General features: G+C 36.6%; 1 protein-coding gene across 1 annotated transcript in view; it reads left to right on the top strand.

Moving 5' to 3' along the window:
* SLC12A2 (solute carrier family 12 member 2) overlaps positions 1-27,304 on the top strand; it is an 84,176-nt gene that overhangs the window by 7,712 nt on the left and 49,160 nt on the right. The window contains exons 2-7 of the mRNA XM_037509421.2: positions 16,624-16,743; positions 18,003-18,078; positions 18,327-18,422; positions 21,675-21,814; positions 23,794-23,904; positions 26,661-26,769. Coding sequence (XP_037365318.1) covers positions 16,624-16,743; positions 18,003-18,078; positions 18,327-18,422; positions 21,675-21,814; positions 23,794-23,904; positions 26,661-26,769 — 652 coding nt within the window. The remainder of the gene's footprint in view (positions 1-16,623; positions 16,744-18,002; positions 18,079-18,326; positions 18,423-21,674; positions 21,815-23,793; positions 23,905-26,660; positions 26,770-27,304) is intronic.

Raw genomic sequence — 27,304 nt, 5'->3', positions numbered from 1 at the left:
ACTAGGTCTTGTTAAAGTCACCAGCAGCCTCCTTCCTTATCACTGATTCTAGGAAAACTATTTCTCCCAGCAACATTTGCTACTCTTTTCAAGTCATCTTTTTTTTTACTGCTGCTTACCTAACACCACTCACAATTTTCCCTCTCCATCTCTGCCTCCCTTTCAGAACAGTGTCTTCTATAATCTCCTTCATCTTTAACTTGCCCATACTCACACTTGATTCTTGTCTCTTTCCTCGCTATTCTTTTTTCTCTCCCTATGCTATATCATATATAGGTTAAATGGCTCCCAACATTTTGTCTCCTACCCACATGACTCTTCTGACTTATGGGCATCCATTCCCTGCTGGACATTGTTTGCTTCATGTCTCAAAGGCATCCCAGACTTACAAACTTAGGCTTTTCCACCTGTCACTCAAAAGACAAAATAGCTGGGGCCCTTTTCAGTATATCTGAAGTCTCTCAGTGGCATCACTGTTCACATTGTACAGCTGAGAAATCTGAAAGAGTCCTTGATACTCATATATCCCCCCAATTTCATTCATTTCTAGTATCTGTCACTTTTACCCTATATATTCTTCTCATTTTAACTGCCAAATTAGGCCAAACTACAACATGTCCCTCACCAGTAGCCTTCTAACTGTATACCTAATATTCACTGTTGTGCCCAGAATGATCTGTGTAAAACAAAACTGATCCTGTCATCCCTGGCCAGCCCAGCATTGTCTAGCTCTGGCTTACCTCTTCAGCGATTCAGTTACTCAATAGTACAAGACTTGTTTTGGCCTCAGGGCTTTTGTACCTGATGCTTTTAGATATATACACTGGACACTGGGGAAACACACTGGTAAACAGCCAAAGACATCGTCCCTACCCTTTTTTTCTGGACCAATGATTCTCACATTTATAAAAGAATCACCAGCAGAAAAATTACAGATTCCTTTCTATAAGGACCATGTTTAAAGTCTTAGACTTTGCATTCTCTATGGCAGTTTTATATAGCTTTGTAAGTTATTTATTTTTTTTGATTTGCTGATTCTTAACTTTGAAGTACTCTTACATAGACAAGTACTGTGTCAAAGATCTGGCTTTGAACACTGAGTTAGATGTATATTAAATTATCAATTATTGTACATCTGCCCTATTTCAGGAGTTCTGTAGTCTGCACATTAACCTTCAAGACCGAGTTATTTACATAATATTGGGCTAAACTTACCCATGTCTCACAACCAGTAAATTGTAAATACTGCATTTAGGGCAAGCTTATTAAGTGATCTGTTAAAATCTTAAAGGGAAATCAGACATACTAACTGGTAAGTCTGAATCCTGATGAGTTCATATGGAATTCTTGATCTATAGACATAAGCTCTCTTTTACAGAACCCAATAATTTAATGCATAAATAATTAGGCTTTACAATTTTAGAAACTAAGGCTTATTTATGATAAATACTTTCAGTATTGATATACCTATAAATTTCTGGAAATAATCGACATGGCTTCTTAGGCCTGGAGAAATTATTGTACTTTATCACTTACTTCAATCCCAATTATTTGGCAGATTTGCTTCTCAAAAACAAAGCTGTTCCAGTAATTAAGCAAAGCAACAACTGTAACAACAACAATGCTTTCACATAAAAGGGATTCACCACACCTCTACTTGGGGACTGTATATTATACTTAAGACATAGTTATAACCAATAAGGCTATCAGGTTTCCAGAAATAGGATAGATTAGAAGGGAAAATGAGCACTGACAAAGATGGATCCAGAGATAATCAGCTTGTTGTAGAGAGAGAAGATAAGAACTTCATGAAAAGCAGAAACAAAGTTCTCAGATAATTATAAGCCTAGGATAATAGCCCTTTGCCAGTGGAGACAAGACCTGAGTTTTGGTTATTGCAGCAGCTTCATCTAACAAAATTGACACAAAATAACAGTGTTTTAAATCTCAATACAAAAAACAGTCAACAAAGTACACATTTTGCAAAATTTCAGTCTCAAATCATCCTACAGTGTTAAATTTTAAGAGAATGAAAATTAATCCTTTTCAAAATGAACACTTTAAAATTTTACTCGTTTCATTGTATTTTATTTAAAATGTTTAATTCATTATGAAGAGAAAATAAGTTTAGAAAACAAAAGACCTCAGCTCCTTAACAGTTTACATTTCAATACATGTTTTAAAAGTACAATTTTATAGACTACTCTTCCACTTACCATTAAATAATCATTAGTAAATAGGCATAGTTTCCTATGTTATCTTTAGTAACCTGTTTTAAGTGATTGTGTGCTATGTTGAAGTGCATATTCTCAATGTAGTTAGTTCATTTACATTTGTTACAATTTGGTTGTAATGGAGCCTGGTATTTTTTCCTCTTAATTCTCCTTTCTGCCATCTTTTCTACTAATCAGATAGGTTTAGTATTTCTTTTTAATTCATCATTTAATTGATTTTTTAGTTATATATCTCTTTGCATTATTTTGGTGGTTCTGCTTAAAATGGAGACTTTCTTCAGCTATAATATAGAAATCTTGAAACAGAATAATACTTCCTTGAAACAGAATACAAGTGTTCTTGTCATGTTGTTCATACAGCCAACACTGCACTGTTGTACTTGAAAAGCAAAGAAAAGAAAAATATGTACATTGTATTTTATACTTGCATTTATTTCCTTCATTTGTTCTTGTTAGATTTGTGTTGTCACCTAATACTTTTTCCCTTCTGTGAGCACTGCTTGTAATAAAGGTAAATTGGCAACAAAATTATTTCAGTTTTTTTTTTATCTGAAGATGTCATTTTACTTTTGAAAATGGTAGCTTTGCTCTTATAAACTCTTCCTCTTCTGGTATCTTGAGGCTAGTATTGTCTGATAAGAAAACAGCTATTGGGGCCTCCCTGGTGGTTGCAAGGGGTTAAGTGTGAACACTATGAAACAGTCCACAGCTAGTGCAGCACTAGTTGGATGGAGTTCGATCCCCGGCCAGGGAACTGACCCACATGGCAGGGAACTGACCCACATGGCACAGCAGACCTCTCCAGTCTTGTCCGTGTTCCCCTCAGCAGTGAAGTTGAGTACATCTGCCTGTTCTGCTCCCCACTCTGTCTCTGGTGAATCTTCTCAGCCCCACCCCTGCACCTCTGGCCTGTACCCCAGTTCTTATATGCATAAATAAATAAATCTTTTAAAAAACAGCTATTAATTATATTATTGCTCATCTGAATGTGATCTGTCTTCCTTTGGTTCTTTATAGCTTTGGTTTTCAACAGTTTGGCTGTGGTAGGGGTGTTTATTTTTGATAGTGTCTCTTAGGTCTCTTAAGTTTCTTTCATCTGTAAGTTAATGCTTTTTGTTGCTTCTTCTATTTCCATTCTGCTGTTGAATCTATCTAGTGAATTTTTCATTTTAATTTTTGTGATTTTTCTGGTTTAGATTTTCTACTTTTTAAAATATATATACTGGGCCTCCCCTGGTGGCGCAGTGGTTGAGCACTGGGCTGCGAGGCTGCCTGCAGCCTCTGCAATGCTGGTTCGTTACCCAGCCGTCGGCGAGGGTCCCACAATAAATAAATAAATAAACAAACAAATAAATAAATAAATAAAAATATATATATATACCATTTATTGGTTGCGATTCCCTTTGTTGCTCTTTGATGTCACATTTACCTTTAAACTTTGAACTTTTTTATAGCTATTGGGACCACTTAGAGTTAATTTCTAATGCTTGTTTTCCCCCTGATTATGGTTTATATTTTCTTGTCTATATTAGCAATATCTTTAGTAATATTTTTGAATGAAAACGGCAATGTAGATACTACATTGTAATGACTTTGGGTGTTGTTTTTATACTAAGGGATTAATTTATTGTAAAAGGTACTTCACTTGCCAAGGTTCAGAAGGCACTCTGGGTCCTCCCCACTGTATGGTAGCTGATATTTCTATTCTGTTGTATGGTTTCCAGCTGCTTCTTCTAAAGCCTGGCTCCTATACCTGTTTAATTTAGTGCTCAGGTGGATTAGGGGTTCACCTTCACTGTCATTACATTTTTTCCTAGAAATTTCTACTTAATTTCCAATTCCATTTCTGCTTCAGCCTGTCTTCTGGTATTTCAAGATAGCATGACTTCACTTTCAATCATTAGAGCTACACATAATTGGGGAATGCTCTAAGTTTAAGAGACAGCAAACTCAAATCTCATGTAGTATACTTTTTCTATCAAGAGTATTTTCCTTCTGGTTTATGTTTTTTTTCCATTTACTCTAGGTGCCTTATCATGCATCTGTAGTTTAGTTGTCAAGAGATTTTTTTTTAAAGATTTATTATTTATGCATACAAGAACTGAAATACAGGCCAAAGGTGCAGGGAGAGGATTCACCAGAGACAGAATGGGGAGCAGAACACAAAACAGGTGGACTGACTGAAATACAGTGCTGAGGAGAGCAGCTGGTAAGACAGGAGAGGTCTTACCATGTGGGTTACCTCTCTGGCCCACTGGGGATCGAACTCTGGGATCTAATTCGTACTGCAGTGGCTGGCAATAGCTTGATAGTGCTGTGTCTTTAGCCCCTAAGCCACCAGGCAGGCCCCCCAAAATACCATTTTTTGTGTGAGGAACATGAAATACTAATTGCATGCCATGCTTAATGTACTTTTTGTTATTTTTGGTTTTCTCTATATATTACTTTTCTAATATTTTAACCATAATGGTGCCACTAGTCATTTATTCACATCCTTGGACAATTTGGTTCTTACTTTAGTATACGTGCTGCCGAAGCAAGCACAATTTGGTTCTTACTTTAAAAAAATAAATTCTGAAATGTAGATCACACAGATTATTTTGTAATTTGAATTTAAATGCCATCAATTGGTTAGTTTGCTGACTGTAGCAAGTTGTGAGGTATTTGAAACAATGCATAAGTTATGTATTCTGTAATAACTCAATGCTGAATGGTTAGTGAGAAACATGATGGGGTTAGGTAGAGCCCTAAATTCTTTGACTAATTCTTTGACTACAATCAGCAGTTCTGATTTGGTTCATTGTAAAATCACATGGTCACACTAGCCACTTTTATCTGTGGTACTTGAGTTTTGAGTTTTGCATTAATGCCACTGGCTATTAATAGAGCATTGTTAACCCGAACAGATTGGATTCCTGTTAAACAACACTTTGTTTTGAAAGAGTAGTCTGTATGGAGAGCATTACGCTGAATACACCAATCACCGACAGCACGGATAGGAAATGTTGGTAGCTTTGGGATGATATAATTGGCTAGTACTTGATAAAAAAATTGTTAGAATAAACCCAGCCACTTTAGCATCTAAATTTGCATATTATGCATTCATTTTTAGTTCCTAATTTGGCTATGTTTCATATTAATTTAACACTTTGGCTTACTGTACTATTAAACAGATGCTGTTAAAACCATCTTTTGTAATATTTTTAGTTCAGATTTTTGTTTTTAGAATTTAATAGCATTTTTTTGGTGTACTTTAACATTTTTGAAGTGTAAATTTGGGTTTATTTAAATCAACAAGAAGTTGCTTGTAAACTGAGCAGTTAATTCTTGTCTATTAACAGTGTCCTGAAATAAAGATCCCCCACTACTTGGCTATCATTAACAGTGATTTAATTTCTTTAAATAAAGCTTTGCGTTATTTATTTTTGCTTCTATTTGTAGACCTTGCAATCTAACATTAATCCTAACTAACCTTGCTACAAAATGCATATCAGCTGCCACTAAAGGATATACAGAGGGAGGAAGCATCATTTATTAAGCAAATTTTCAGTGCCAGAGAATTGGTAAAATACTTGTAGTAGTGTGATTTGATTCATCAATGCCATGCTCTGTATACCTTATTCACTTGCTGATGGTGTAGGTGATAAATCCTTTACCACCAAAGAGAATGACAATGCCACAGTTGTATGTGAAGTTTTATGTTTTTGTTGTATCCTTGCAGAAACAATATTGAGTTCAGATTATAAAATTATAAGAAGTTATGTAGTAGAATCTAGATTAATAGTGTTTTGCAGCATTTTTATGTATTCGATTCTTTAAACTCATGATATGGGCACTAGGCAATTATAAATTACTTTTGTTGCTTATAGTAATCAGTTTTATTGCACAGTTAATAGCAAATAGTGTCTAAAGTACTTAACATTGTTTTTAATTGAAGTATAATTGACAAAATATTAGCTTGAAGTATACATGATTAAAAAAAAGTTTTGTGATGGGAACTTTTAAGATTACTCTCTTAAGGACTCTCAAACATGTAATACAGTATTATTAACTACATTACCAGGTTGTATTTATACCTTATTTATTTTATGACTAGAAATCTGTATCTTTTGATCACCTTCACCTACTTCACTCATTCTTTACTCACTACTTCTGGCAAACCACCAGTCTATTCTATATCTTTATGAGCTTGATTTTTTTTTTTCTTTCATTTGTTTGTATTGTAGAATCCACATATAAATGAAATCTTGTATTTGGCTTTCTCTGTGTGACATATTTCACTTGGCATCCATCGATATTGTCGCAAATGGCAAGATTCTACTTTTTTTTTTATGGCTAAATTTTATTCCATTATAGAACATAGATGGACCTACCACATTTTATTCATCATCCATCCGTGGACACTCAGTGCTGTTTCCCTGTCTTCACTATTGTAAATAATGGTGCAAGGAACATGGGGGTGCATGTATCTTTTCTAATCATGTCTTCTTTTTTTGAAAATTACCTAGAAATGGTATTACTGACTTATAAGGTAGTCCTGTTTTTAAGTAAACAATTTAATTAAACAGCCCTACTGTCTTCCTTAGTGACTGTACCTGCTTACATATCCATCAATAGTACACAAGGGTTCTCTCTTTCTCCACATCCTCACTTTTTAATTCTTTTTATAATAGCCATTCTAACAGGGATAAGGTGATGTCTCATTGTAGTTTTAATTTGCATTTCCCTGAGTAGTACTTTGAGCACCTTTTCATTTGTCTGTTGGCCATCTCTATATCATCTTTCAGAAAATGTTCAGGGCCTCCCTGATGGTGCAAGAGGTTAAGCACAGCCCTGTGAAGTTATCAGGAGCCTCTGTAGCATGAGTTTGGAGTTCCATCCCCTGCCAGCCAGGGAGCTCCCCACATGGCGCAGCAGACCTCTCCTGTCTCACCAGCTGCTCCCCTCAGCAGTGTATTTTAGTCAGTCTGCCTGTTCTGTTCCCCACTGTCTCTCTGGTGAATCCTCTTAACCCTCCTGCACTTCTGACCTATACCCCAGTTCTTGCATGCATAAATAAATAAATCTTTTAAAAAGAAAATGTCTCTTCAGATCATTTATCTACTTTTTAAAAATATTTTATTTATTTATTTATTTATGCATGCAAGAACTGGGGTACAGGTTTTCACCATTGAGTATAATGGTAGCTGTGGGCTTTTCCTATATGGACTTTATTTTATTGAGACATGTTGGGTTTTGTCTCATGCTTTTCCTGTATTTTTATAGAGATGGTCATATGATTTTTATCCTTTTTGTCTTGTTCATGTGCTGTATCACAATGATTTTTGGATGTTGAATTACCTTGCATCCCTGAAATAAATTTCACTTGAACATGGTGTGTGATCTGTGTGATCCTTTAAATGTGTTGTTGAATTTACTGATATTTTGTTGAGGTTTTTACATCTATATTCATTAGGGATATTGCCAGTAATTTTCTTGTCTTGTGTTGGCTGTCTGGTTTAGGTATCAGTGTAATTAATGCTGGCCTTATGAGTTTGAAATCATTCCCTCTAACTTTTTTTGGGTTTGCGAAGTACTGGTATTCTTTGAATGTTAGGTACAATTCACTATTGAAGCTGTCTGGTCTTGAACTTTAATTTGGTTGGGTAAGCATCTGATTACTCACATTTCCTTGCTTAATCTTAGTTTTAAAAGTCTTATTGTGGACTATAGCAAAGAAGAAAACATAAAGATTAAATATACAATTCAATCAAGTGAATCTCTTGAATCACCACCCAATCAAGAAATAGAATATTCCTGGCATGTCAGACACGCTTTGTGCATCTCTCCTTTCTCTCCCTCACCCACCCCAAGTAACCACTGTGCTGAACTAACAGTGATTTATTTCCTTGGATCATTTTTTTCCGTGGCATTAGTCACCTTTATGTATTTCTATATGTAAAACTTTATATAAATGGAATCATACAATATATTTCTGTCATCTTTTGCTTACTGATATTTATGTGTATTTATAATGTATTCATTTTTATTGCTATTTATCTTCCATTGTATGAATATGCTACAATATATTCTGCAGTTAAGGATGTTGAGATTGCGTCTAGTTTTCAACAATGTTGAAATGAATGTTTTTTTTTTACAAATATCGTGCTTCATGTAAGTAATGTATATTTCTAGGGATATACCTAGGAGCAGAATTGCTGGGTTAAAGGGCATGCATATATTTGATTTCATAATGCCTCAACCTGCTTATCAATTTATTTTCCCACCAGCGTGTATGGGAGTTTTTGTGTTGTATACAATCACATACATCTTCTCAAACAGTGTGGTATAGGTGATATTATCTCCATTTTACACATAGGTAAACTGAGAACCAGAGGGGTTAAATAACTTGCCATAGTTTGCATACTGAAGATGGGAATTTGAACCTAGATTTGACTCAAGAACAGACTTAAAATTTTACTTCTTGGGTCCTCCCTGGTGCCACAAGGGGTTAAGACACAGCACTGTGAAGCAATCCACAGCCACTGCAGCATGAGTTCGATCCCCGGTCAGGGAGGTGACCCACGTGGCACAGCAGACCTCTCCTGTCTCACCCACTGCTCCCCTCAGCAGTGTATTTCAGTCAGTCTGCCTGTTCTGTTCTCCACTCTGTCTCTGGTAAATCCTTTCACCCTCACACCCCCTACACCTCTGGCCTGTACCCCAGTTTTTATATGCATAAATAAATAAATCTTGGGCCTCCCCGGTGGCGAAGCGGTTGAGCGCTGGGTTGCGAAGCTGCCCGCAGCCTCTGCGGTGCTGGTTCAATCCCCAGCTGCTCCCCGGCCACCGGAGGAGGGTCCCACATGGTGCGCAGACCTCTTCTGCCGCCCGCTGCTCCCTTCTGCCTGCTCTGCTCCCCGCTCTGGCTCTGGTGAATTCTCTCACCCTCCAGAGCTTCTGACTGTACCCAGTGCTTGTATAAATAAATATATAAAATAAATAAATCTTTAAAAAAAAAAGGTTTTTTTTTTTTTAAAAATAATAAATAAATAAATCTTAAAAAATAAATAAAATTTCACTTCTACTCTTTTACTTCATTATTTGGAAACAGAGATTGCCAATAAAGACTAATATTCTTTTGCTATTTGAGAAAATAAATGTAAAGTTCTGACTCTTGAGAACCTTCCTTTTTAATACATTTCGAAGGACTACAGGTGGTAGGTGCATTGATTAAACAAATAATTACAGTGTGTGATATATGCTATGAATGAAAGATGGGAAAATGTATGTAGAATAGTCTGGAAAGTAGGATTCTACTTTCAAGCTGAAACCTAAAGGATAAGATATGGCGTCTATCTTCAAAGTGTGTTGGAGGCAGAGGGAACACCCAAGCCAAAATCTCTCAAAAGATTCTTTATATGAGTGTATCAGCAACAAAGCAACTTCATAATAAATATTTTAGAACTCTTTCAATTGTTTTATACCTTGAAGAATAGGAGTTTGAGGGTCATAAAAAACTTCAAGGAAAGTCAGTAGAAATAGGAAACTGGTTTATAATTAGAAAAATTATAGGAAATTCTAAAACAGTTGAGACTTTTTTAATGCTATTGAAATTTACTATTTAACTTTTTTAATGCTATTGAAATTTACTATGTATAGAAACAAAGTATTGATGAAAAATCTCAAGGATTCTGTGGATAATTTTATTTTTTTCAAGCCTTCCTGAAAGGAATGGATGTGAATATGGTCTAAGGGATCAAAATGTTGCAGTAGCAAAGCACATAAGGGAAGAAAAAACTTATAATGGCCTGGAATATTTGAATAAAAGTTGTTAGCTTTTGCAGCTAATGTGCATTTCAAGAAAACAGTAAACATAGAAACTGAATGATTGGTAAATTTACCTACTTTCTCTACCACAGTAAATTCTCAATAAACTTCCCATAGTTAATACACATATAGTTATTACACACAATTTCCAGTTTTCATATTTAAACATTTGAGATGCCTTTCCAGGTGGGTTATGTTTGGACACCAGGAATTCCTATTCCTCTCTAAGTGGTTCCTTGCAGCTATCTGTAACAGTGTTTTTATGGGGAACATAATAAATACAAGTTGTTTGCTTCTGTAGACTGGGGAGCAGAGGAAGGAGGGAAAAATGAAGACAGTATGAAGAGGGAAAATGGCTGAGGATTTAGGGAGTTTGAACAAGGTGATTTCCTATGTTGGTTGATTTGACTATTGTCCCCTAGCTCAAAATAGATACCTTAAATAATTTCCCTTGGCTCACTGTAATACATGGAATTCTACTATTTAGAATATTCTCTTTGCCCTTAATAGCTCATGATTTGGGGTAAGCTAAACAGAAAAGATGTTTCCTCATCCTCTTATTTTTAAGTGAGGATGATAACATCTACCTTTCAAAGATGTGCCAATTCAGGTAAATAGGACAGGTAAGCATTTAGGGACGTTTCTAGCACATAGCAGGCTCTTGGTTAATGGTGACTGTTTTCAAAGTAAGCCAGATTATGATGGTCTCACATAGTGAGAATTCTCAGTTTATTTCATAAGAAATAGGTGCAGGTGGTAAGTGTATAGACAGGATAATATACAACTATTATATAAGAAAATTTTTCTTTTTTTTTTTTTTTAAATTTTTTTTTTTATAGAGGCATGTTTTATTTATTTATTTATTTATTTGTTTGTTTGTTTGTTTTGTTTATACATGCACTGGGTACAGTCAGAAGCGTAGGAGGGTGAGAGAATTCAACAGAGCCAGAGCGGGGTGCAGAGCAGGCAGAAGGACCGAAGTACACTGCTGAGGGGAGCAGCGGGCGGCAGGAGAGGTCTGCGCGCCATGTGGGACCCTCCTCCGGTGGCCGGGGAGCAGCCGGGGATTGAACCGGCCCCGCAGAGGCCGCGGGCAGCTTTGCAACCCAGCGCTCAACCGCTGCGCCACCGGGGAGGCCCAAGAAAATTTTTCTTGATGACAAAAAACCTACTGTTTGTATTATCAGAAAAAATCTGGTATGACTATAAACTTGAACTGGTTTGGATTCTATGCTAGAATTCACCTCACCTCCTATATATGTAAAATAGAATTATTTCCTAACCTACAGAGCAATTCTGATCCAGAATTGAACTGTTTAAAAGTGATGGGGGGGGGGAAATCATCCTTTGTCATGTTGGCCAACTGTTTGTGTAGCTGTAGGAAAGAGTAAGATAATTGTTTAGAAACAAATGAAAATAAAATGTTTATAACTACTAAGGCAGTTTTTTTACAATGCTAAATAGGCTTTTCCATCTTGTTTTTCATTTTGTGCCAGCTAGTTCTAAATTGGGTTAAAATTTAAAACTTCTGGAGGGGAGTATTTAGTGTTATTTATGTGTGATCTTCCTTATGTTGTAATTGTGACTCTTTGGTGGCTGTTGTCACCAAAGTTTTTTTTTTGTTGTTTTTTTAAAAGCTTAGCTTGCTTTTAAAAAAAAGCTTAGCTTGCTTTTTTAAAAAAGATTATTTATGCATACAAGAACTGGGGTGTAGGCCAGAGGTGCGGAAGAGGTGAAAGGATTCACCAGAGACAGAGGAAATACACTGCTGAGGGGAGCAGCAAGTGAGACAGGAGAGGTCTGCTGCTCCAAGTGGGGTTAGCTCCCAGGCTTACCCTGGCCATAGCTTGAAAGTGCTGTCTTTAACCCCTGTGCCACCAGGGAGGCCCCTGTCACCAAAGTTTTTAACATTTAAATGATATAGTGTACCAGAATAACTTGAAATTGGGCATAACTGGAACGGGACAAACATTTTTGAGTATTTTAAAATTTCTACGTATTCTACCAAAGCACTGCCCATCCTGTGCACAGTACTGAATAAGTAATTGTTAAATATAATTAAAAAAAAACAAACCCGTATACCTACACATCACCCCCCCTAACCCTTCTTGCCTGCCATTCCTTTTGTCTTAGTTTTATTTTTTAATTACTTTAGATTGTTTGGTAAGGTTTCTGTATAAAAAACACATGAAGTATGATTCTTATTTTTTTCGTAGATCAAAATGTCTCATTTGACAGAGTAAATGATTGTTAGACCTGTATTTTGTGACAGTAAGAAAATGACTAGCCAGTACAAATAGCTTTCTCTTATTGTAAAACTAAAACCATTTTCATATCAAACCTTTATTTGCAACTTTATCTTCAGTAGTCAGCCTTGTTTTTTTTTAATAAACAAATATCATACAAAGTCCTCACTTTATGGCCAGTTTTTGTACTAATTTTAGAGTCAATTTCTAGTTCAAAAGTGATATTAACAAAAAAAAAGCAAATTGTGGTCCTCTAGATAGATGAACCTTTTACCCAGAAGCACGGTATCACAGTGGATCTGTAAAACATAATCAAGATATAATGCTGTATATATTTGAGACACAGTGAAAGACAAAGGGGAAGAGTCCTAGTTACACAAGGAGTTAGGGAATGCTCACTAGCACCAGTGTTTGTTCCTCCTGTACTTTGATGGGTCCAAGGTTTTCAGCAGGTGCCACAGGAGCAGCATTAACTGGGCATTGATTACATTGGACACCAGGGAAGCCTGCTGCCCTTGTTCTGTTAGGGTCAACTTAGTGTGTAACCCTGTTCTTGTTGAAGAGTGACTAGGCATGGAAAAACCAGGCCACATGGAAGTACACTTCCCACCAATTTCTTTTGGAGTCTGAGCTGCTGTGGATAGCTGTTTTACTGCAAATTGATCTTTAGAGAGTCTAAAAACGTCTAAAAACGATATTGGTTGCCAGGGATTACCTCCATTTTATTATGCATTAGGAAACAGAGAGAGACTGAGACTTAAGAGAACGGAGTGTTATTGAATAGGTATCCAGTCTTTCTTGGACTCTCTACATACGTAATAGAGGTTACTTGGGGACCTCCCCTGGTGGCACAACGGTTGAGCAAATGGCATGAGTTTATCTTTTTTGATTGCTGAATAATATTCCATTGTTTATATATACCACATCTTCATGATCCAGTCATCTATTTTTGGGCATTTGGGTTGTTTCCAGGTTTTACCTATTGTAAATAGTGCTGCAATAAACATAGGTGTACAGGTGTTCTTTTGAATCAGTGTTTTTGTGTCCTTTGAGTATATCCCTAGGAGTGGAATTGCCAGGTCGTATGGTAGCTCCATTTTTAGTAGACTGAGGAACCTCCAGACAGCTTTCCATAGTGGTTGGACCAGTTTGCACTCCCACCAGCAATGTAGGAGAGTTCCTTTTTCACCACATCCTCGTCAACATTTGTTGTTGCTTTTTTTTTTTTTTTTTTTTTGATATGTGCCATTCTTACTGGTGTAAGGTGGTATGTCAGTGTTACCCTCAATTTTCAATCCCTACTTGGTCTACCTCATTTAATATATTATCCATAAAAATCATTATGTTTTTAGGGCCTCCCCAGCGGCGCAGTGGGTTGAACGCAGCGCTGTGAAGCTGTCCACAGCCTCTGCAGCGCGGGTTCGATTCCTGGCCGGCCAGGGAGATTCCCACATGGCGCAGCAGACCTCTCCTGTCTTGCCCACTGCTCCCCTCAGCAGTGTATTTCTGTTGTCTGCCTGTTCTGCCTCCTGCTCTGTCTCTGGTGAATCCTCTCACTCTCCCGCACCTCTGGCCTATACCCCAGCTCTTGTATAAAAATAAACAAATCTTTAAAAAAAACATTGTTTTTATTTTTGACATTCTTATATAAAAACCAGTAGAAACCGCAAACCTGTAATTTTTGTAAAAGTAGTAGGTTGATGGAAGATTTTATTCACATACTTTTGTACTAACACAATTTATAGTTGACAATAGTAAATGTGAAATTTTTTGTTTTTTGTGTATATGGACAAAATGCCATATCTAACAATTTCCTTACTTCTTTGAAACTAATATATTTTAAAAAAACAAAATAGATGTATTCTACTTTGGTTTCCTGTTATCTCAGGAAATTAATAAAATGACAAATCCAAAATAATTATATATTAATGTATAAATAAAACAAATACTTCCATTTTTGGCTTTGGAGTTGTATTTTAGAGATTAATAAACAACTTTTACAAACACTTTAAAATAGCTGTCAAAATGATGAGGAAGATAAACTTTAACTTTATATGGACCTATCTTTATTTTCAAAAATTACTTCATACACTGGAAAAATCTTACTTTGTTTCAAATATGGTTGTACACAGGTGGTGGAGACTAACTTTGAAGTGGACTTCTGGTATCACCCACATCAAAAATTTTAGGATGCCTACTTTTTTTTGCAGTGTTGAAAAGACACCCAAATAACACTTAGCCTTGGAGAAAGTCATCTTATTAAGTGCACACATCTTTAGGGTTTTTTTGATGGAGAGGTTCTATTTGTGTATATTACAGATACTTTTTCATATTTAAAGGTTATATAATATTTTAAAGTCTTCTTTCTAATTTAACTGATGAGTGCTAAATATCCTAGAGTGAAGCAGTTGAGTGGGAATGGTTCTGGATACTGGAAGCCTTTTAGAGTACAACCATCTTTGATAGAGTAGTGGTAGTTACAAACTTTGTTATAAGGGAAATTATTGTAATTTATGTTTCTTAGGATTTGACTTTTAAAAGTGTGTGAACTATTAGAAGTGATTAACATTAAAGTTCTTTTTCAAGTTCTTAATGATCTTAGAATGCCTTATTTTCTTTTTTTTTTTTTTTTTTCTTTTTTTTTTTTTTAATTTCTAGAGGCATGTCTTATTTATTTATTTATTATTTGTTGTTTGGTTTATACATGCACTGGGTACAGTCAGAAGCGCGGGAGGGTGAGAGAATTCACCAGAGCCAGAGCGGGGAGCAGAGCAGGCAGAAGGACCGAAGTACACTGCTGAGGGAGCAGCGGGCGGCAGGAGAGGTCTGCGCGCCATGTGGGACCCTCCTCTGGTGGCCGGGGAGCAGCCGGGATTGAACCGGCGCCGCAGAGGCCGCGGGCAGCTTCGCAACCCAGCGCTCAACCGCTGCGCCACTGGGGAGGCCCAGAATGCCTTATTTTCATGTGTTTCTCATAGTTGCAGTTACAACTATCCTGTTAATGCAAATATGGGAATTAGTTTGCAATTTGATTACTTTTTTCAACATCATCAAAAACCTACATAAAATAATTTTGAAAAAATACACTTACAGAAAGCATTGCAGGTGACTTAATAAAACATTTTTTCCTATTAAGAATTAGCAAGAGTTATATAGATTTTAAAAGCAATAGTTGTTACATAGAGTTTTAAGAGTTATATAGATTTAAGGTTGATAGCATTTTGGAAAAGCTTATAGAAATAATGAAATTGAAAGGAATTAAATAAGTCTACTTGTCTAGCAGATATTAGTCAAGGAAGAAACGGAAATTTGGATCATCACATAGATCCTGCTCCAGTAGGTACTGCTTATTTATGGAAAAAACAACAAAACAAAACACTTATATCCTGATCACTAGACAGTATGAACAACTAAAAATGGGTTTTGAAAAAGTACTGTTGGAAATATAGTTTTCAGGATTGAATAATTTAGTTGGCTGTTCTGCATTTAAAGAATGAATGCTTGAAATATAGTTGTATTTTGTGCCCTGATTTGGCAATATAGGTAGAACTATGGGAATAGTGTTAATGGGCAAAATTTTCTAGAGCCGTAATATTTTCTATCTTCTAACTACACCCTTCATTACCTGTTATAAGGCACTGTTACTAATCTGGAAATTTGTCCTGTGCCTTGGGTATGCTGGGACAGAACAAAAGTTGAGAAACAGAGAAAGGGAAAGAAAAAAATATAAAAAACTAGAAGCAGACACAAAATGTAAAAACCTCAGAAGAAAACAGTATTTGTGGAAATGCACTTTTGTCAAGGAAAGAACAGAGCACTGACTGAATGCAGATAAGGACCAACTATAAGGAGTTATGAGTGAATCTTGGGATCTGTGGGAATCTGCTGTCATGAACTATTAAAGGGAAAAGTAGTCATTGGTGATAAAAAAAGGTTTTAAATTGTTAAGCTGAAATTTCAACTAGTCACTGTGCAATTGTAGCTAGAGACAAGGTTTGAATGAACTTACACAGTTAGCTTATACTTAGCAAGTAATATTCATTGTGTTCTCCAGATAACACAAATGTGTAATTAAAATTGGAAAGTATTAATGAGCTTAATGGCATGAATAATAGATTAAATAATAATAGATTAAAATTTTTAAGACTCAATAGTTGTGTTCTTTCACTTGATAATTTTACCTTTTCCTCAGGAAAATATTCAGAAATCCTTGATTCTTGAAATTTGTGCCATGACCCAAACATGGTTAAGTGTATTTCATTGCTTGTTTTTTATCAGGTGATACAAATTCTTAAATATTTTAAAACATAATTCACATTTCTTTTTATAACTAGGAGCCTTTTGAGGATGGCTTTGCTAATGGGGAAGAAAGTACTCCAACCAGAGATGCTGTGGTCACTTATGCTGCAGAAAGTAAAGGAGTTGTGAAGTTTGGCTGGATCAAGGGTGTATTAGTATGTATAGATTTAATTTTACAGCTACAGTATTTCTATTTATGAAATCTTTCTAAATATTCTTGTTAATTCTCAAGAATAATTTTTCTCATTTTAAACCTAAGGGTTATGGAAGACCAAATTAATAGCAATTGGTATTTCCTTTTATTTATGTTCCCTCTTCCCTGTATTTTCTTTTATTATTGATATTAAATTCATTAAAGGAAATACATACATTTGTTAAATTAACCAAATTAGCCGATCACCTCTAAATTATATTTCCTCTTGTAACTTTCACATATTGTCACTTTTCAGTATGAAGCTGTAACAATCAGAATCAAGAAAGTTGAACAGGCAATAGAGTTGAAATAAGCTTGCTCACTTTCCCACAGCCACAAATCCACTTAATTTTTTGAAGAGAAATGTGTGGAAATTAATATGCTTCACAATAAAGGAGAATTCATTTTCTTAAGCATTGAGATCAGTAAAAGTTTAAAAACATGACTAGGTTCCAGATTTACTAATATTTTTCCTGTGTTTGAATAGTCAGTAAAGTTAGAGTAGACAAACTAAAATGACCTCTTGTTGGGAACAATTTAATTAGAATTGTATTGGTATTTAGGAGAGACGCAAAGGGAAAATACAAATTCTAATCATTTTGTGGCCTAAAAATAGGACTAGTGTGAAATTCCAGGTAGTATTACTTGCCAGTTCTTAGACTTTTGTATTTTAGAAGACTATGTTCTGTGTATCAGCATAATAAAAGTAAATATAAATTGGAGAAGCTATCTTAAAAATAGTTTAGATTTTTGAAAGATGTGTGAGCAATTTTGTGTTGACATATAGTATGGAATACTTAATCTACTGTAGACATCATGAAATGAGGATATTTTAAAAGAATAAGCAAAAATGAAACTATTTGCATTGATAAAGGGTATCATGAATTCACTTTTTTGTTAGAGCTACAGTCTTAAAATATTCCTTGTACATTTTTTTAGTTGTACCTGATGTTTCAGACAACTGTGATGGGTAGGTGGTATGTATACACAGACAACCATATATTATACTTACAGTTACATTGATTAGATCCCTTTTAAGTTTCCATTAAGCTCTTTTTAAAAAAAACTGTTAAAGAAAGGGTGGGATTAGAGTTGTATTTAAAATTGCTTTCTATAGTTTCTGATGTTAGTTATCTTATTTCTGACCAGTTCAGCACTTACTCCTGTATTATATTTGATTACTTTTCTTCATCTATGACTTGGCCTCTTTTTCCTCCATAGGTACGTTGCATGTTAAATATTTGGGGTGTGATGCTCTTCATTAGATTGTCATGGATTGTAGGTCAAGCTGGAATAGGTATGTGAAATTGCAAACTCTGATTTCAGAATAAATAAGCAAAATAACTGTCTAGATTTTCATCATAAATTTTAAGCAGTTGGAATCATTGTAAGCCATGTTCTCCTTTGTGTCAGGTTGTTGACTTAATGCACTCTCAAAAGTTTGATTGCATTTTTTTTAAAGTGGAAACAAAATAAGGTTATAAAGTGAATTCAGACTATCATGGTGTAGGCCGCCTTCTAAGTCTCTTTTCTTTTTCTCTGAAGGTCTGTCAGTTCTTGTAATAGCAATGGCCACTGTCGTGACAACTATCACTGGATTGTCTACTTCAGCAATAGCTACAAATGGATTTGTACGAGGAGGTAAATTCAGTTTTCTCAAATCATCATTGCATCACTGTTACCAACACACTAGGTTTTAAATCTTTTAATTATTCTTTATCTTAAAAAAGCAATGTATCAAGTATGTAGAGGCAAGAAAGTTGTTACTGGACACTTTTAAACTAGTATATTAGAATATAAAATTTTATATTAATTTCACATGCAAACATACACATTATTTTTTTTTTTTAAGATTTTTATTTTATTTATACATATAAGAGCTGAGGTATAGGCCAAAGGTATGGGGTGAGAAGATTCACCAGAGCCAGAGTGGGGAGCAGAACAGGAGGTTAGACTAAAATACACTGCTGAGGGGAGCAGTGGGCAAGACAGGAGAGGTCTGCTGCACCATGTGGGTTAGCTCCCTGGCTGGGGATCGAATTCATGCTGCATAGTGCTGCGACTTATCCCCTTGTGCCAGCAGGGAGGCCCCAGGCACATACACTGTAAATTCTAGGGTATTTAATATATTTGCTCACAAGAATGGAGTGTCTAGCCAGGTGTTTTGCTCCACTACACTAACCCTTCGTACCTTCTGCCATGTTTTCAGCCCTTGAATTAGTAACCTGCACCCTGCATTTGGTCAACGTTTATGATACAGATGTATCCCATTGAGGAAAACTTAGGCAGAATACTTTTCCCATGATCTAACAGCTTGTGTGAATTAGATTTGGGACTCTGAATCCATATCAATCTAGCTCTCTTTTGTTGGTATTCTGAGACCCTTTCATTGGAGTCAACAAGATCTTGGAAGAGTTTACTGTCTCAAGGGACACTACCCAGGAGACCAGGAAAATGACCTTGCAATCCATGAAAACATGAAAAGAATTCCATTTCCCAAACAAAATCTCCTCATTCAGCTGAAGTAAAGGGGAAAAAAGCCCTAGAGAAAAGAAAGAAAATGTGTCCCAGCTTCTATAAAGTCATTATCACAGATAATGAGAAAAGACTCCACCCGTTCCATCTGTCTCAGCTGTTTTGTGGATCCATATGTGATATTCTATACAAAACATTTCTTGTTTTATCTCTATCAGGTATTTGGAGAAGAGAAAATCAGACTGAGCTTTTTATTTTCCCCCTCACTTTATATTTCTTTCACACCTAAGGATCCTAGACTACCTTGACCCTTGGGGAGGCTGGTGGCTCACCTCAACATGATTATTACTCTGCTGAGCATGCATCACCATTTGCTGAACAGTTTTCTGTATATTTATGTCTGGTTTCATGTATATTGGGGTGTTAAATGTGGGTATGTAAAGCATAGTTATTCAGACAATCACAGGGATTCTTCTTAGCTTCTTGCGTACTAAGTGCTCCATGTTTCAATTTTGTTCAGCTACTTTTGGGGAATGGAAGTGGAATAAGAAAAGGGATAGACAGTTACTTGCAGGGATTCAGCAAGTCATCAAACAGATTTCCCCTAATCTTCAGCCCTTTGAATGAAGGTTTAATAATCAAGGGGATGGGGCATGAAGCTACTGGCAGCATGACCTTAGTCTGAGATCCTTGACATAAAAAAGTTGTCATTAATTAAATCAACTCAACTTTTTAGTGTATTTCATCTCAAAACAAAACAAAACATAGGACTAATACTAAATAGGTTGCATTTTTATCTACAGAATTTCCAAGATGATTAAAATTTTTAATTAGTAAGTTTTGGGTATATCAATTTTAAAGTAATAGACTATTTTGAGAGAATTGGTAGAATTAATTATAAAACCTATCACAGGTATTTCCAAAATGAGTTTTGCATATTTAGCACTTTATCAAATTATAGACATTTTTGTTGCATTTGTCTTCATTATACTGGGAGAACAGTAGAAATGTAATATTCATCTGCTCAATGACATTTTATTTAAGGTCTTAAAAATTAAATATTTTTTCAGTATCTAGAAAAATGCATATGGCTTCATATAACTTCAGCATTATTACACTTTTAATTATGACCTAGAGGCCAGAAATAAATCATAATTTAAAAATAACTCTTAGAGGGCCTCCCTGGTGGCACAAGGGGTTAAGATGCAACCTGTGAAGCTATCTGCAGCCACTGCAGCATGAGTTCGATCCCTAGCCAGGAAGCTATCCACATGGCACAGCAGACCTCTCCTGACTTGCCCACTGCTCCCCTCAGCAGTGTGTTTTGGTCAGTCTGCCTGTTCTATTCCCCGCTCTTGTCTCTGGTGAATCCTCTCACCTTCCATACCTCTGGTCTGTACCCTAGTTCTTGTATGCATAAATAAATAAATTTAAAAAAATATGAAGATAACTCTTAGAGACTATAACTAAACTCAAAACCATAAAACTAGTTTGTTTTCAAAGTTGGAAAAATACTTGTTTTATGATAACACATTCAGTGCCTGCCATATTCCCTTGCATTTAGACAGGACTTACTATTAATAGAATACCACATAGGAAGTTCTTTGCAGTTTCAGGTGATACTTGTTTTTTGCTTTAGTAGTCACTTTTCGAACAAATTGCTAATTTATGTAGCTCAAATTATGTCCACTGTAATTTTAAAAGTTACATTAAGATTCAAAATACAACAGAAAATCACTGAGAAATGATCTTGGTTGGTATCTGAATATAAGGAGACTGGAAAAATTTTAATTAAATTTTGAAAGAGAGAGTAATTAAATTAAATGGAATGACTTTATATTTGATATGGAAAGAATACTCTGTATGTTGAGCGCTTTTTTTTAATGTTGAGCACTTTCATTTTATTTTTTTCAAAGATATTTATTTACTTATTTATTCATTTATTTATTTATTTACACATGCATACATACATACATACATACAAGCACTGGGTACAGTCAGAAGTGTGGGAGGGTGAGAGAATTCACCAGAGCCAGAGCGGGGAGCAGAGCAGGCAGAAGGACCGAGGTACACTGCTGAGGGGAGCAGCGGGCGGCAGGAGAGGTCTGCACACCATGTGGGACCCTCCTCTGGTGGCCGGGGAGCAGCCGGGGACCGAACCAGTGTCGCAGAGGCTGCTGGTAGCCTCGCAACCCAGCGCTCAACCACTGCACCACCCATGTTGAGCACTTTTAATGAATGAAGTGGGTTGTAAAGAATTCTTTCTGGGTTTCTTCCTGAAAATATGCCCACCCACTTGCCAATTAATTTAACTGCTTACTGGAAGTATGTTCTTTGTGAACTTTTGTGTCATTAAAAGGGTTGTTTGACATTTAAAATACTAACTTCAGTTACTTTTGTTATTTTTTTTTCCTTTAGGAGGAGCATATTATTTAATATCTAGAAGTCTAGGGCCAGAATTTGGTGGTGCAATTGGCCTTATCTTCGCTTTTGCCAATGCTGTTGCAGTTGCTATGTATGTGGTTGGATTTGCAGAAACTGTGGTGGAGTTGCTTAAGGTAAGTGACCTTTCTTGTACTCATTTGTGTACCACATTTTTATCAAATGTTTATGTGCCACTTTTTATATTAGATATAGAAGCAGTGAACCCAAAACTTATCCTTCAAAGTAAAAAATCATTATAGAATGCCAGAAGAGGCTAACAATAAGAGGCCTTGGCAACATGAAGGGGGGGTTACTTTATGCAGGAATGGGGGTGGCAGAGGAGAGTTAAGAAATGGATTTTCAAGGAAGGGATTCAAGACATCAACAGGCAAATAGGCGATGTGGGGTGTGGTATAAGGGGATAGAAAAGAAAACAGTGGTCTGGAAGGGGTAGACTAAGATCTGTTTTTGTTTTGTTTTGTTTCCTTTAAAAACAAACCAGAAATATGACAATGTGACTGTAGCACAAAGTGGCAAGAGATTTAAGAATAAAGAGAGAAAAAGGATAAAGTGTGGAAGGATCTTGTTGAGTATTAAGTTTAGGTCTTATCTTGATTGGAGTTGGGGGACATGACTTGATTAGATTTGGGACCTCAAGAAATCTGACCACACTATTGAGAGTGGATTTGATGACTCTTAGTAGGATAGGAAGCAATATAAAAAGTATGTTTTAAGGGTCTCCCTGGTAGCACAAGGGGTTAAGATGCAACCTGTGAAGCTATCTGCAGCCTCTGCAGCATGAGTTCGATCCCCGGCTGGCCAGGGAGCCACCCACATGGTGCAGCAGACCTCTCTTTACTCACCTGCTGCTCCCCTCAGCAGTGTACTTTGGTCAGTCTGCCTGTTCTGCTCCCCACTCTGTCTCTGGTGAATCCTCTTACCCCTCACACCTCTGGCCTATACCCAGCTCTTGTATGCATAAATAAATAAATCTTAAAAAAAAAAAAAAAAGATGTTTTAGCTATCCTGAGATAGTGGCTTATATTAAGACAGTGACCAGTGGGGCTGGAGAGATTTGAGTGAACTTGAGCTATTTTTTCAAAGTTGGGTAAATGGAATTGATGATTAATGGGGTTTGGGAAATTAGGGAAAGAGAAAGCATGATTAATGGGGTTTGAGAAATTAGGGTGAGAAAGCAGTATTTCAAATTAATGTACAGATATTTGTTTTTGTTTTTTTTTAAAGATTTATTTATGCATGCAAGAACTGGGGTGTAGGATGTGGGTGGGGGAGGTGAGAGGATTCATCAGAGACAGACTGGGAGCAGAACAGGGAGATCTATTGAAATACACTGCTGAGGGGAGCAGTGGATAAGACAGGAGAGGTCTACTGTGCCTTGTGGGCTAGCTCCCTGGCCCACTGGGGATCGAACTCATGCTGCAGTGGCTAGGCAGCCTGATAGCGCTGTCTTTAACTCCTGCACCACCAGAAAAGCCCATAATGTACAAATTTCTGACTTGAGGATTTAGATGGAAGCTGCTGGCACTCACTCTGAAACATTTTAGTTTTGAATATCTAATTTGAGGAACTAGAGATATATCTATATACGGCTGGCCATTAAGTTGATAATGCTGTTCTGGAGTTCGTAGAGGACTTGTTTGAAAAGAGCCACTGAAGATGTGTTTAGTTAAAGTAGTAGAAGTGATATAGGATTAAGTGTTGTTAAATGACAGAAAACCTGCAGTTGTTCCTCAGGTTAGGTTATTGTTTTTTCACCATAGTATGTGCTATATTAGGAAGTATAAAATATGCCAGTAGTTATTGACCTTACCTGTGCAGGCCAGATGAATGGAGAAAAGGAAGCAAACAAACATTATAATCACTCAGAGTTTATATTATTTCATTGTTTAGTACAGTATGTTTTTATGGTCATTGTTATTAAACTATAAATAATGTTGCTCATAAAAGGAGCAGTGTGATTTTTGGACAATTGTGTGAAAGTGTTTTATCTTATTATGTAACATAAGCCACAATGATACCTAAAATGTCTCCAAAATAGAGTTTATCTTAAATAATAACCTATTATTGCTCACATTTATGATTATTTTTCTAGGAACATTCCATTCTTATGATTGATGAAATCAATGATATTCGAATTATTGGAGCCATTACAGTGGTGGTCCTTTTAGGGATCTCAGTAGCTGGAATGGAATGGGAGGCAAAAGTAAGTACGATAGTATTGAAATCTGTAAATATTTAATATACAAACTTTTAGAAGTTATGTCTTAGGAATGCTCTAAGTTGTGATAACACTTAGATTTTGAAGATTTCCAAGTGACCGTTTTCAGAGAAGTTTACATGGTTATTTATTATGGCAGCAAGAAATATTTAGAGATAGTAATAAATCTAGGATCTAGTTAAACATAGTAATTTCTAAATTTTAACTTGCATTTTCCCTCCCACCCCCTAATCTTGATTTGCATTATGTAGAAATGCTAGGTTATATATTATGTTGTTCATATTAAACTATTTGTTTTGTGATTCAGTATATATTTTTTAAAGATTTATTTATGCACACAAGAACTGGGATACAGGCCAGAGGTGTGCGGGGGTGAGTGGATTCACCAGAGACAGAGTGGGGAGCAGAACAGGCAGATCGACTGAAATACACTGCTGAGGGGAGCAGCAGGTGAGGTAGGGAAGTCTGCTGTGCCTTGTGGGTCACCTCCCTGGCAGGGGACCGAACTTGGTGCTGCAATGGTTGCAGATAGCATCACAGTGGTGCGTCTTAACCCCTTGCACCACCAGGGAGGCCTCTGTGATTTATTTTAAAGTTCCATATGAAAATAAATACAGGGATAGAAAGCTTCAAGTTAATAATGTGCATGTAAAGTTAGAGAAACTAACCTTGTTCCTTGCTATTGAAATCTCAGGAATCATGGCTACCAAAGTCAGTACGGGGCCTCCCCGGTGGCACAGCGGTTGAGTGCTGGGTTGCAAAGCTGCCCGCAGCCTCTGCAGTGCCGGTTCGATCCCCAGCCACCCGGTGAGGGTCCCACATGGCGCAGACCTGTCCTGCCGCCTGCTGCTCCCCTCAGCAGTGTACTTCGTCAGTCTGCCTGTTCTGCTCTCTGCTCTGACTCTGGTGAATTCTCTCACCCTCCCGCGCTTCTGACTGTACCTAGTGCTTGCATGTATAAATAAATAAATAAATAAATAAATAAATCTTTAGGGCCTCCTGTGGTGGTGCAGCGGTTGAACGCTGGGCTGCGAAGCTGCCCGCAGCCTCTGCAGTGCCGGTTCGATCCCCGGCCGCCGGGCGAGGGTTCTACATGGCTTGCGGACCTCTCCTGCTGCCCGCTGCTCCCCTCAGCAGTGTATTTCATCCGTTTGCCTGACCTGTTCCCCACTCTAGCTCTGGTGAATTCTCTGAACCCTCCTGCACTTCTGACTGTACCCAGTGCTTGTATAAATAAAATAAATCTTTAAAAAAAAAAAAGTCAGTACCACTGTTTCTGGGGGATAATTGCTGAAGTGTCACATGTTAGCCTATATATTCTTCTGTCTTTGAGAGAATATGACACAGTACAGTTCTAGTTTCTTGAGTAATGGTAACTCAAAGTTCTAAGTTTCTTCCTGTTTACCTCAGAGATCATATAAAATCTCATATTTGTGGTACATATAAACTATGAAAAATACCAGATAAAATTAGGAAAAGTCTGGAAGAATTATTTTCTCCAAGGTTTTTTTTTTTTTTTTTTTTTAAGATTTATTTATACAAGAACCAGGGTACAGGCCAGATGCGTGGGAGGGTGAGAGGATTCACCAGAGCCGCACCATGTGGGACCCTCGTGGGCATGCACACTGCAGAGGCTGTGGACAGCTTCACAGCGTGGCGCTCAACCGCCTGTGCCACCAGGGGAGGCCCACCAAGATTTTCTTTTTAATGCATACAAGAACTGGGGTATAGGCCAGAGGTGTGGAGGATGAGAAGATTCACCAGAGATAGAGTCAGGAGCAAAGCAGGCAGATTTACTAAAACACATTGCTGAGGGGAGCAGCAGGTGAGACAGGAGAGATATGCTGTGCCATGTGGGTTAGCTCCCTGGCCCGGGATCAAACTCATGCTGCAGTGGCTGGCGACAGTTTGATAGCGCTAAAACTTTAACCCCTGCGCCACTAGGGAGGCCCTCCAAGGTTGTTATTTACTATTATAAAATTCAATCATTTATTTACACATTTATCACAATGACTTTATTGAAAAGGACAGAATTTCATACTACCTAGTACATGATTTGTATATTAGTAGTTCCTGTTTCCATGGATGATAGTCTTTCATGGTATCTACTCCATTTTATTACAAGGTTAAGATAATAGAAGAGTTATGGTAGGTCTCACATTACCTTTGCCAGTCTCACTGTTACTTGAATTCCCTTCTTGGGTGTTATTGTCATCTTTTCATACTTTTTCTTTTCTTATAAAAGTCACATTCATTGTTGTGTTTGGACTTGATATAAAACATGTATTTGTAGCAGATAAGTTCTCCATTTCAAGATTGTTCTGGCATGGTGGAGGGGACTAGGAATGATATAGGATGAAAAGCCTACAGTGCTTTGGGGTTTATAGTGCTTCATGGTTTGTGGGAGGGCTTGCAAATCTTTAATTCATATTAGAAATACATGGCATGATTTTACTTGTGCTATCCATTTTCCCCCAGTCAATTGGCAAGAGGGCGCATGATAACTTGACACTTACTGTCCCTGTTGTTACATATTGAGTATTCTATAGTAGTTTTTTTTTTTAATGATTGTTCATTTATTTAACAAAAATTTGAGTACCTACATATGGTTTGACACTGTTTGAGGTACTGGATAAACCAAACTGAAATCTTTCCTCTTATGGAAGTTATATTCTGCTGGAACTGAATCAATGTACATACTTGAGATACTTGAATCTGATTTTGACTGTTTAAAATTCCAGGCTCAGATTGTTCTTTTGGTGATTCTACTATTAGCTATTGCTGATTTCATCATAGGAACATTTATCCCACTGGAGAGCAAGAAACCCAAAGGTTTCTTTAGTTATAAATGTAAGTAAAAAAAAAGATACTTCTTTACATGTCATGTAACATTCTATTACTAAATATACTCAGTACGTTTTAGATACTTTGTAATGTTAGTTTTATTTCCCTTATATATATTGTATGATTGCAGTAAAAGTTCATTTGATCTTTAAAGGTAACAATGTGGAAAAATCAGTGCTGTTGAGGATGGGTGGTTTGTTCTTTACTCATCTGAGGAGGTTTTAACTGAAATTGTAACTTCTGTTGTAACATGACTTCATTATTTGATATTTATTTTATATGTAAATATGTGAGAGTGAAAGCAAATAGAAATACTAGTTTCTTGGTGCAGTTGCTACTTAAGAGTTTTTCTACAGTTTATATTATTTTGTAGGAACTTCCCACAGTTTTCACCTTTTATAATACTTTTTATACTTTGTCACTAGTGTTGAAATGTACTTGTCCTTTATTTTGTGAAGTGTCTATCTGTATCTTCTTCCTGTACTCCCACCTTCTCCCCACCTAATTCAGCCACCCTATTTCCAAAAGGCAAAGTGGAAGC

The sequence above is a fragment of the Talpa occidentalis genome, unplaced genomic scaffold (assembly GCF_014898055.3).
Source record: "Talpa occidentalis isolate TD23 unplaced genomic scaffold, MPIMG_talOcc4v2.1 talOcc4.13, whole genome shotgun sequence".
Classification (NCBI taxonomy): domain Eukaryota; kingdom Metazoa; phylum Chordata; class Mammalia; order Eulipotyphla; family Talpidae; genus Talpa; species Talpa occidentalis.
This window is presented reverse-complemented; position numbering and strand designations above follow the sequence as displayed.